The sequence below is a fragment of the Haematobia irritans genome, chromosome 1 (assembly GCF_050003625.1).
Source record: "Haematobia irritans isolate KBUSLIRL chromosome 1, ASM5000362v1, whole genome shotgun sequence".
NCBI lineage: Eukaryota > Metazoa > Arthropoda > Insecta > Diptera > Muscidae > Haematobia > Haematobia irritans.
Window position 1 is genome coordinate 406,613 of NC_134397.1, and position 12,425 is coordinate 419,037.

Genomic DNA, 12,425 nt, shown 5'->3' on the forward strand with positions numbered 1-12,425 from the left:
TAAGAGCTTGATAACTTTTTAAAAAAAAAAAACGCATAAAATTTGCAAAATCTCATCGGTTCTTTATTTGAAACGTTAGATTGGTCCATGACATTTACTTTTTGAAGATAATTTCATTTAAATGTTGACCGCGGCTGCGTCTTAGGTGGTCCATTCGGAAAGTCCAATTTTGGGCAACTTTTTCGAGCATTTCGGCCGGAATAGCCCGAATTTCTTCGGAAATGTTGTCTTCCAAAGCTGGAATAGTTGCTGGCTTATTTCTGTAGACTTTAGACTTGACGTAGCCCCACAAAAAATAGTCTAAAGGCGTCAAATCGCATGATCTTGGTGGCCAACTTACCGGTCCATTTCTTGAGATGAATTGTTCTCCGAAGTTTTCCCTCAAAATGGCCATAGAATCGCGAGCTGTGTGGCATGTAGCGCCATCTTGTTGAAACCACATGTCAACCAAGTTCAGTTCTTCCATTTTTGGCAACAAAAAGTTTGTTAGCATCGAACGATAGCGATCGCCATTCACCGTAACGTTGCGTCCAACAGCATCTTTGAAAAAATACGGTCCAATGATTCCACCAGCGTACAAACCACACCAAACAGTGCATTTTTCGGGATGCATGGGCAGTTCTTGAACGGCTTCTGGTTGCTCTTCACTCCAAATGCGGCAATTTTGCTTATTTACGTAGCCATTCAACCAGAAATGAGCCTCATCGCTGAACAAAATTTGTCGATAAACACATTTCGAACCGAACACTGATTTTGGTAATAAACTTCAATGATTTGCAAGCGTTGCTCGTTAGTAAGTCTATTCATGATGAAATGTCAAAGCATACTGAGCATCTTTCTCTTTGACACCATGTCTGAAATCCCACGTGATCTGTCAAATACTAATGCATGAAAATCCTAACCTCAAAAGAATCACCCTTTACTACACAGAATAAAACAGTACCACCGAAATTACACCATGTCTTGAAAGAAATATGAAAAAAATAGTAAAAACCCATTGGCACCAAATCAGGACCATTTACTATTTCTTCTGCTTTAATTTACATTGAATATGTTTACGGAATGAAATTTTATACCCACTTTGAAGAAATTTTTCCCTTGCACAGGGTAAATCTTATGGCATCTCTATCTTCAACGGAGTGTGGCATTCTTTTTTACAAATGCAAGACAAACGCCAACGATCGCCAATCATTTGGATAAACACTTCAATTTACACACACGCACTCTTGATGTAATCACATCTGAGTGAGAGTTAACGAAAAAGTGAGAGAAGCGAGAACGAAAATGTGAGTATTGTCATTTGTCTCTTTAGCTGTTGTTGCTTGTTGACTTCGATGCTCGATACTATCAACAATAATCAATTTTAATTCAGTGCAAATTTAGCAAACCTCGGAAGCGGACGCGCTCACCTCCAAAAGACAAAACGAACGCATTGCAAGCAACTCATGCATGCCGGTAAATTGACAAATGATAAACTACACGTTCTATAGTTCGTACGTTTTTTTTTAATATTTCTGAATTTCGTTACCCACACATCCTACACTCAGTGACTCGCGCGCTACGCTCACTCCGTCCGCCGTGTGAGACGCGTAATAATGCTATTTTTAGAAGCATTCTCGCAAAACAAAGCAACGTGCTGAAGAAACCACCACCATAGAATTTAGCGTTAGTGGGGGCATACGAATAATAACATCTCGATCAGCAGTAAATAAAAAATCTCCTCCGGACGAGGCAGCCAATTTGTACCTCTTCGCCTTGCACACACAAGCGTTGTAGAAAATATACATTTGCCTCAGATACCATCTTCCATCCATTGGATTTATCCCAGCAGACAAAGTGTCATTCATACGTCACTGCTGGTCACCTGCAGACATGCAAATGGAGAATTCGATTCCATTCAATTCATCCGAAAAATGTGCAGTGTATATGAATAAAGATATTTAATAATTTATAAATTTAATACCTGTATCCGAGGGCTGAGGAGAGAGCAAAAGGATTCTCCCGCAGCTACAATTGCAGCAATACCAACCAAAACCCAATTAAAACTAAAGCCAAAATCGAGAATTTGCGCCTGGTTGACGGTTGATGTACTATTCATTAGTTGTCCACCAGAACCTCCTAGGAAGTTAGTAAGCCTAGCGGATAGTCATCGACCCAGAATATTTGTTCGGTAAATATCTAATTCTATTGTGAAATATTTTGATTAACTTATTTGGGCTATCTAATAAAATGCACTTTTATGTCGAAATTCCCATGAATTCCATGATAGGAAATCTAAGGGAAGCTCTTTTAAAAACAATTCATTTTAAGAATTTGGACATTGCGTCACTTTCTTTATTACTCATCAACGAAAATCTGGGCCTTCTGCATGAGCCATCCAATATCGGAAATATTGCTGAGTACGTTTTCGAGACAAACATATGAGTAGCAATTCAAACTAAATTGAAATATCTAATATAGGTCCAGAGACATTGTTTATAATTTAATGGTTTTGTTATGCCATAAAGAGCAACTCCGTTTTAAATGCTCTAGAAATAAAATCGACAGATCGGTACGTTATGTAAAAAATGAATCGCTTAATAAATACGGTCGACCAGGGGCTATATCGAACAATGAGGGACAACACCGCCATTCAGACGTGATTACCGTAAATCGATATAGCATCTTGAAATGTCCCTCCAATCAAAAATATTACATATACATTCATTGAATGGTCGGAAAGCAATATTTGGGTATGTTAGAGAAAGCAAATTAATTATAACCCCAAGCTTGTCAATAGTCGCTCATTTTATCCGTAAGGAATTTCCTTCAACAATCCGTTCATTAACAGCCGCCTTAGCACAATGTACTACCGACGGAGTTGCCATAACTACGTCTAATAAAAACGAAAACCGTTCATGAAACCGTGAACGTTCGTAAACATTCGGTTTTGATTTTTCGTGAACGTTTCTGTTTCATTTTGTTACCTCCATTCATGATTTTGGAATGTAATTTTTCTATTAATGTGGAACAATACAATAACCATCCTTTTAACTTCATATCGATGGATACCATAGAGCTATAGCGAAGCCCGTCCTTTAATATTTGTTTTAAATACTGAGTTTCGAGCATAAATCGATAAAAAAAAGTCTTCATCTTCTGGCCCATACAATAATTTTACTAACCGGAGGTCTATCCTCCGGTTAAAATTAATCGGAGGATGAGAAACTGGCCATTAGACTAATAGTGCATTGTTATACCATGGGTGTCGAACATTTCTTTCTCCTTTATCAATGAATGCTGTACGATTTTATATATAGCTAAATAACTAGGGACCTCCTTTTCATAGTCCGAACAGCGTTTTGAAGCACTCAGAAATGTAGAGCAGCTGTAAAGGGGTAAACTTTTGCGTCAAAAATATAGTAATATACAACATGTACAGTCCAATAATATCCATATGAACATTTGTTCCCTGTGGAAGACTGATTTTGATTTTGAAGAAAAGCAAAAACAAAACAGTCAAATTAACAGAAGCCTTTATTTGGAAAAGTGACTTTCCTGTTAAATGCTACTGATACTTGAGTGACAAAAAAAAATTGACTGACATACTAAACGCAACTTGTGGAAACTTGTGGCCAATAGTCAAAGGCCTTAGTCCAAGAGACAACATTAGTTGATCGTACCATCTTTGGCTGTGAAGAGTCGTTTGAACTACCACTAAGACACATAGAATACCATCTTTGGCAAAAGTCAGTCAAGGATACTCGCACACATCAACAATGCCTCAAGTTGTCAATGTACTCAGACCACATACATTCCATTTCATCAAACATTATTGGAAGGCTATGATTTGGCAACAAAACAAACTTTGCCACATTTCAACACGGCTACCATCCCGTACGTACCTACATACTGCAGAGCTAGTTTTATGTACCAAAAGGGGGTGGTGGAGGAAACTTGTACATAGAATTCCTCACCTTGCAGCAAGCTATCAAACAATCACCGGTAGGTCCAATACACAGCATTCATGCATCCATCTATCCTCCACCACATCGCGTAGCAACATCGTTTATCGATTACAACTATGGACTCTAAAAACATTTGAGCCTAATTAGAAAATGCCATGAGAAAATCGACAAAGAAAAGCTCCACACAGACGTTGACTGCCTGCCAATGGCTAATCTTTGCCGTCAGAAGTAGTCAATCGTCAATCTCATCTAACATATGTATGTATGTACTAGCAATATGATTTCTCGAAATCCAACGAAATAATCCCCAAGTGTTTCCCCAGCCATCGACGCTTATGTGTGAGCTCATATTTATTTATTTTCACCTTTTAAGGATCGGAATTATTAAGCAATAACAACAGATTCAGTTGGTCTACGACAAGCCACTTTAATGTCGAGATGACAATTTGACGAATTCGCAAAACAACAAGTTGCTAAGCCTTGACATGGGAATCGTAATGATAGACTGTTCAACACTAAATCAGAAATCAACATATTGGGTTCATTTCTTAAAATCCATTCCCAATTTTAAAATAAGCCTTTAGCTATGATATGTACTGTTCTCTGGGAGCCTTAATAAGTTTGTTATGCCTTTCGGTGGGTTTACCTTCAGCTTCATAAATTTGTCAATAATTGGAATATCTCTAAATGTCAATGGAATATGTCTAAATGAACAAGTTCTGGTCGAAAAAAAATTATATTATATATAATGTTGGCATTTCCAAAGATGAGAAATCACAATGGACCAATAAGTGCACGCTCACAAAAAATCGCTTCTGTAACATATACTCCCAAACATATTTTGCTTCAAGCATATACATTTTTGGGTATTGCCCAAACATTTATATGTTTGATCTCTTCCAATATATAATATGTTTGAAAGCATATTGGTCTAAACAATATATGTTTGGGTAGTCTAAGTTCCAAACATTTTGTATTTTTGCATCCAAATTCGATAATGTTGTCTTCCAAAAACATATTGTTTTTGTGAACATATAATATGTTTGGAAGCATTTTGCACCCAAAAATATTATATGCTTAAAAAAATTCTCCCAAACAATATTGTGCTCAAAATTTTATTTATTTATTTACATAATGAATTATGAAAATAAACAGGTAATATAGGTGCTAACAACATAGGTTTTCGACCTGAATGCTCAAAATTTTGTTTCTGCCCAATTGTATATTCCCCCACATCTTTCTCACTTCCACGAGATTTTTTAGTTCTTAGCACCTTTTTCTGTAATACAAACATTGTAGAAGAAATTATTCAATTGCATGATTTTTTTATTTTAATTTTACCTTTTGCCGGGCGGGGATTCGAACAGCGGACCACACAGTTTGTAAGGATCAAAGAAGTAGCTGATCAATTGCCCAAGGAAAAATAAAATGTTAATTTTGTAATAACAAGCAACAACCACCAACTTAATTCAATATCGCTCCCTGTTAAATAGCGCTCCAAGCTACTAATCACATATATGTTTATAGGCTATTTCTAAATTAATATATGTTTGCATCCAAGCATATTATATTTACAAACATTTTATGTCCCAAACATAATATGTTCTAACATATTAACATATATGTCCCAAACATGTTATGCTAGTTTATGAACATTATATGCTTGCACTCAAAAATATTGTGTTTAAAAATTTGTGTTCCAAACATATAATGTTTATAGCCAAACATATGAAAAACAGTCTTTTTCATCCGTGTGGTGTCATCCTTTATAACCTAACGTAACCCTTCAATGATGTAGATACAATGTTAAAATTTTCAAAGATGTTCACGTTTTTTTAATGTAGGCCAAGTTCAACGTTGGATATAAAGATCAATTTCTGATGCGATATGTCTAAAATGTCCAATATTTTTTTAAGTTATGTTCCTTAGAAAAGAAACCTGTTCGATATTAGCCTCAGGTCCAGTTGAACTTTCTGTTATTAAAAGTCCAAAAAGTTACATATAGAAAATGTTTCCGATAATTCAAATAATTGGCAGTGCCATCCCCCAATCAAATTAAATCATCAAAACTATACAATTTTACCGATTTGAGTATTGAGAATTTCTTCGCTAAGGATTTGAAATTTGATCATAATATTCATTAAAGTTCTAAGGAGCGTATGATTTATTACCAACCCGTTGCAACAAGTATACGCATACAACAGGATAAAATCCTATTATTGTGAAACCTCAATTAAATAAATGTATAACTTAACTTAACATTTATGATAGCCTTATACAAAAAGAGCAGCAAGTAATTATGTTTGCTCAACAAGGATAACACACTCACATTGTTGAAAATCTATCGTTTCATAAATCTCTAAGATTTATTTATTAACTTTAATTCAATCAAGTGAAAACATGTTTGAAAACGTAATTACCTTAAGGTGAGTATTAAGTTCGAGTTTAGCAGTTAAAGTGAAAACTAAATCAGTAAAAAAGGCATAAAATTTCACATATTTGTTGCAAATTGTATTGTAACTTGATGGGGAATAGCCCAAAGCAAATTTTCTCAAAGTTTGTATTCCTTCAAATGGATTATTAAAGCAAAGTAATCGTGAAAAAATGACGATTTTAGCGGCTAAACTCGAACTTAATACCCACCTTTACGTAGAAAATAGCTCTAATTTCAGCGTAATAATGTTATGATGATCTTCTAAAAGAATCCATCAGCGACCATTTTTAATTAAAACATTTATGTGAAAAGGAAACACACACACACACAAATGCATTATTCAATATATTTGTCTCACTTCAATACACCACCTCTAACAGATTCTATTCTGCAATTAACGCACCCAAAGCCTACGAAATGAACCCTACAGAAATATTTCCGGTGATCCCACCAAGTCATTGATTGCTTCCATTCATGATTAGAGCACACATTGCATCGCAATTACCACACAGTTTTAAGCTTCAGTTAGTGATAATAACTGGACCATAAAATATCGCACATGAGTGGGATTAATGACCTAATATAAATGAAGACTATTTTCTAAGGCGACATATTTGAGGTGGAAGTTGTAGGTTGGTTGTAAAGCCGACAACGGTGTACACCCACATTCACATGACCCTTCCCACGTGATAACAATTTGAAGTTAAAATTTTCATGGGGTAGTACGTATGTATGTTAATTGGTAGACTTCCAACCGAGCAAAAGTTTTTTTCGTTTACAAAATTTTTCGAAATCACAATAAGTAAAAATTCCAATGAAGAATGCATGCAAATCATTACTCCAAATCTCGATTTCATGAAATGTAGGGCAATCCGAAATTTATGATACATATAGCTAATACAAAATTATAAATATTATTACCTATTACAAAATAAAAAGTGTGCTTACAAACAATAGCAATGTTAACATAATTCACTTGAGAAGCACAGAGAAAATATTTTCAACTAAAATAGTTGACTTTGGTATTTATTTAACTGAAAAATAACACCTAAATGAAAAGTGGAGTCTTTTTTATTATATTTTATTTATTATTTATATAATATTTTAGGTATTGTATCCTTACACTAGTTTACAAAATAAAATTTTTCATGTACATTTGATAAGGGGTTCTTATGTAAAGGGTGATTTGTTAAGAGCTTGATAACTTTTTTTTAAAAAAAAACGCATAAAATTTGCAAAATCTCATCGGTTCTTTATTTGAAACGTTAGATTGGTCCATGACATTTACTTTTTGAAGATAATTTCATTTAAATGTTGACCGCGGCTGCGTCTTAGGTGGTCCATTCGGAAAGTCCAATTTTGGGCAACTTTTTCGAGCATTTCGGCCGGAATAGCCCGAATTTCTTCGGAAATGTTGTCTTCCAAAGCTGGAATAGTTGCTGGCTTATTTCTGTAGACTTTAGACTTGACGTAGCCCCACAAAAAATAGTCTAAAGGCGTCAAATCGCATGATCTTGGTGGCCAACTTACCGGTCCATTTCTTGAGATGAATTGTTCTCCGAAGTTTTCCCTCAAAATGGCCATAGAATCGCGAGCTGTGTGGCATGTAGCGCCATCTTGTTGAAACCACATGTCAACCAAGTTCAGTTCTTCCATTTTTGGCAACAAAAAGTTTGTTAGCATCGAACGATAGCGATCGCCATTCACCGTAACGTTGCTTCCAACAGCATCTTTGAAAAAATACGGTCCAATGATTCCACCAGCGTACAAACCACACCAAACAGTGCATTTTTCGGGATGCATGGGCAGTTCTTGAACGGCTTCTGGTTGCTCTTCACTCCAAATGCGGCAATTTTGCTTATTTACGTAGCCATTCAACCAGAAATGAGCCTCATCGCTGAACAAAATTTGTCGATAAAAAAGCGGATTTTCTGCCAACTTTTCTAGGGCCCATTCACTGAAAATTCGACGTTGTGGCTCGTTAGTAAGTCTATTCATGATGAAATGTCAAAGCATACTGAGCATCTTTCTCTTTGACACCATGTCTGAAATCCCACGTGATCTGTCAAATACTAATGCATGAAAATCCTAACCTCAAAAGAATCACGCTTTATTTTGATCTGCTAAATTCAAAAATAGAGTTTAAAATTTTTTTATGGAACAGCTTTTGAGATATCCCGTTATTTTTAGTTTTTCGGCCTTTTTCACTAAACAAATCATATCCCGAGTAGGAAATGACCGATTAAATCGTTGTTGGTACTGAAATGTAAGGTATTGAGATGACGAACAAACGTGTGTAATTGGATTTGTGACAAGTTAAGAGGCTCACAATATATCGATTTACAATGACTCTGTGCCGTCGGAAAAGTATAAACCATTGAAAAACGTTTGGTTTCTCTTCAAGTTCGTAAAGATGACACTCTAACCTAAGAAATAAGACCAACTAAAAGAAAATCGACCGAAAAATGACAAAGTTATAAGCATTAGTGAATAAATCCGTGGCTAAATCATATAAATGTGAGCAAATGCATTTTTGTGTGGGTGAATGGCCGTCATTTTCGAATTTAACAGATCAAAATACATAAGAAAAGTCACCTCTCATCAAATGTACATTTTCAGTGTAAACTAGTGTTATTAATAGTTGGTTTTGTTTACAATAAGTCTAAATCGATTTTTTTTGTTTCGATGAAAAGTCGATTTTCGAATTTTTCGAATGTGTCCTCTCGGATAATAGAAAACCAATTTTCCAAACATTGTTTTTATGATTATTTTTTTACTTACAGATAAGTCAACAGTATGGATAATGAAAAATACTCGCTTCGTCAGAGGCAAAGGCGAAAACAAGTATTGGGAAGAATTGTCGATTCCCAAGGATATGCCAGTGACAATTCAAACGAATCGTTGACAAGCAACAACCAATCGAAGATTCCCTCATCAAACAATGGTAAATCAAAGACAAAGGCGGCACCTCTAAGTAAATATAGGAGAAAAACTGCTAATGCTAGAGAAAGAACGCGTATGCGGGAAATTAATTCAGCCTTTGAAAACTTAAGACATTGTGTACCAGCCTGCATCACAAACGAGGATGTTGGATCTACCAATGAAAAACTAACGAAAATAACAACATTAAGATTAGCCATGAAGTACATAAGAGTACTCTCCGAAGCCTTAGTAAACCCCCAAAATGTCGACTACGAATTTCTGTACGATTGCGCACTCTACAAACCACACAAAAAAATTTATGTAGATAGCCAAGATGAAATGGATTCCCAAGTGCCCAGCCCAAAGCGAGGAAAATTAAAAAAGGCAAATATGCAAAAAATAAGCATTTCTCGCAAAGCTACATCCAGTAAGAAACAAGCTAAAAAAGACAAGTTGGGTCAGAATGAAAAACTACCGCTGTCCCCCATTCCAAATATATGCCATGTATCTCCAGCCTCGACCGCTTCCTCAGCATATGCTTCTCTTTCGTCATCAGAGTCTTCTGCTTCGCCAACATCAAACTCTTCTAATCGATTTGAAGGTCACTGTTTTAGCAGTAGCGTAAGCAATTCTCAATATCTCCACCATTCAATATCAGATTTGAGCAACTTTATGTTAGAGTCCGATGGAGAATCCCTGGGTCTGCCAGAACGTGGTCTGAGTCCTCTACATACCAAACACAAAATAACATCCATGACAAGTGAACCTTTCGATTGTTCTCCTAGTGATATGCCCACATTAGAAAACCCATTAGAATTAAGCCTGCGCCTAATGGAAACTGCCAACGATTCGTTGACCCTGTCATCTGATCAGGTGACTGCTTCGTCTTCGTCATGTTTCAGCCCCCTAATTAATTTGGAGCCATTCAATACTTTTGATCTATTCCACCCTGACTTTAACGAAGAGGCCGCCATTGGCTTATTCCTAACATGACTCTAACTCTATTATATCCCCGCTTGAGCACAATAATGACTATATGTTATTCCTAATCACCCTAGTATTTAAGGTCATAAATTTAGATCAATCTCATCTTTTTCTAACATACAACCACCAACTGACCATGAAAGTCATGGAAATTGACGGATGGAAAGTGGATCAAGTACTAATCATTATGAATACACTATTCTTGCTTTATATTTACATCAGCCCTAAAATTCGACACAATGTTTTGTTTTTATAAAAAATATTCAAAAATGTCTCAACGAAATCTTCTCCCAGGTTATACGTTCAGTCCTTCGTAACCAAATAATGTAATTTACAATTTAGAACCACATTTCAAGTTCATTCTGCAACAAATGTTCCTGCAACATGTTTACAACGAAACTTCCGTTGCTATCCTGAGGAATACATTAGGCGCTTTTTTTTAGTAGAGGGTACAACATATGTATGTGCTATACAGAACATCAATACTCTGCAAAATTATATAATCTTGCAAGCAAATAAATATGTATTACTGGTAAAACTTTAAATTAAAAATGCAAACATATTCGCATTATCGCGCTAAAATGACCATTTCTCCACGGTTATTTTTCTGTAATATTTCATTTGAATGAAAATAGACTTTTTCAACCGTTGCTTTGGACCCAATTCCCCATCAAGTTATAATAAAATTTGCCAAAAAAATATAATTTCGCTCTGCTTTTACAGATTTGGTTTTGATTTAAGGGGTTAAACTCGAACTTAATACCCACATTTAAGCTAAAAGAAAACATGCCTAATACAATGCATTTTTAAATATAATTTTTCTCATTTTCATTATATATAATATATAGCATCAAGTTCCTCCGTTCTGTATATTGAGTGATGTATATTGAACTATTGAATTCTCTCGTGTCATATATTTTTATCGTTCTATTTTTCTAAGTTTTTAATAATTATGTATAGTTTTCGTTTGTTATACGTATTATGTTTTGTTTCAGAATATAGAATTATAGCTACTCACACTTACCTGATGATAAAGATGATTCAAATAAATATAATTAAAACAAAATCCAAATTTGTTTTTATTCCTAAAGACCAATACTATGTTCTTGCTCCAGAAGTGGGAACCAGCTGTAGTATATCCAAATCTTCAATATGTTAAACAAATCGGTTTGGATTTTTGTTGAATTGAAACAACAGTTACTTTTTTGATCAGACCTCATACGACTTATTTATTAACCGATCTCATTCAAATTTGACACAAATCCGGAATATCGGTTAAAAATTAGATTTCCTTATATACGTACCACACTATTTTGACATTTACAAGTAGAAAAAAAAACATTGGAACAATTTTCAGTTCATGGTGAATATTATGTTTTTAACATACAATTAAACGTTGAGCTATTGATTTTTTTTTTTTTTTTTTTTGACTTAAGATAAGATTGGAGCAAACAATTGAGTTCCGTTCGTTTTTGGCCAAAATAAAAACTTCTCAAATAACATATATCAAAACAAACACAAACCCATATGTGCACACCAAAGGCCTGCACAAGCCTATTCGAAGTAATCGATGTTATAGTGAAGGCAATAACTACACTCCACGAATACTTCGATTAATGAATAGAACAGAAACACTGTAAAGCGATTATAGTGTCAAGCATTGCAGAACCATCACATTCGAAAGGAATCGTTGTACAGTTCTTTTCAATACTTTGGTTCTATTGTAACATTTTTAGTGAAGATAGAATACTTTGCTTTAGCAAAGACGAAACTTCGTATGGAACACGAAGTAACTATCAACCGAAAATTAAACACAATCGTCGATCAGTTAATTGGCAGAAGTCAGTGAATGCAGGCTGTGGGCGGGTTTGTGCTTTTTATTGTATGTGTCAACAACAAACAAAATAGGAATGGACTGTGTTTATGTGGCATACTCTTATAGTTGAGAGATCGAAATAAATTCATTTACACAGCAATGGAAATTATAAAACGAATGGAATTGGAATTCCGATTACATTCGAATACTTCAGAACATTGCACAGTGGTCGATCCCTTTGGCCAACAATAAAAAATTAAAGTTAGAAATTTTTCAATAAGTGTGGCATCACTGTTTCTTATAAAGGGAGGTTAAAATTTCA

The 12,425-nt window shown here is 35.0% G+C and overlaps 1 protein-coding gene across 1 annotated transcript; it reads left to right on the forward strand.

Annotated features, from left to right (window-relative positions):
* Positions 1 to 1,387: 1,387 nt before the first annotated feature.
* On the forward strand, positions 1,388 to 11,353 carry tx (Helix-loop-helix protein delilah taxi). Its single transcript, XM_075288675.1, has 2 exons — positions 1,388 to 2,170; positions 9,165 to 11,353. The coding sequence occupies exon 2, from the start codon at positions 9,178 to 9,180 to the stop codon at positions 10,294 to 10,296; it is 1,119 nt and encodes a 372-aa protein (XP_075144790.1). The 5' UTR covers positions 1,388 to 2,170; positions 9,165 to 9,177; the 3' UTR covers positions 10,297 to 11,353.
* Positions 11,354 to 12,425: the final 1,072 nt, after the last annotated feature.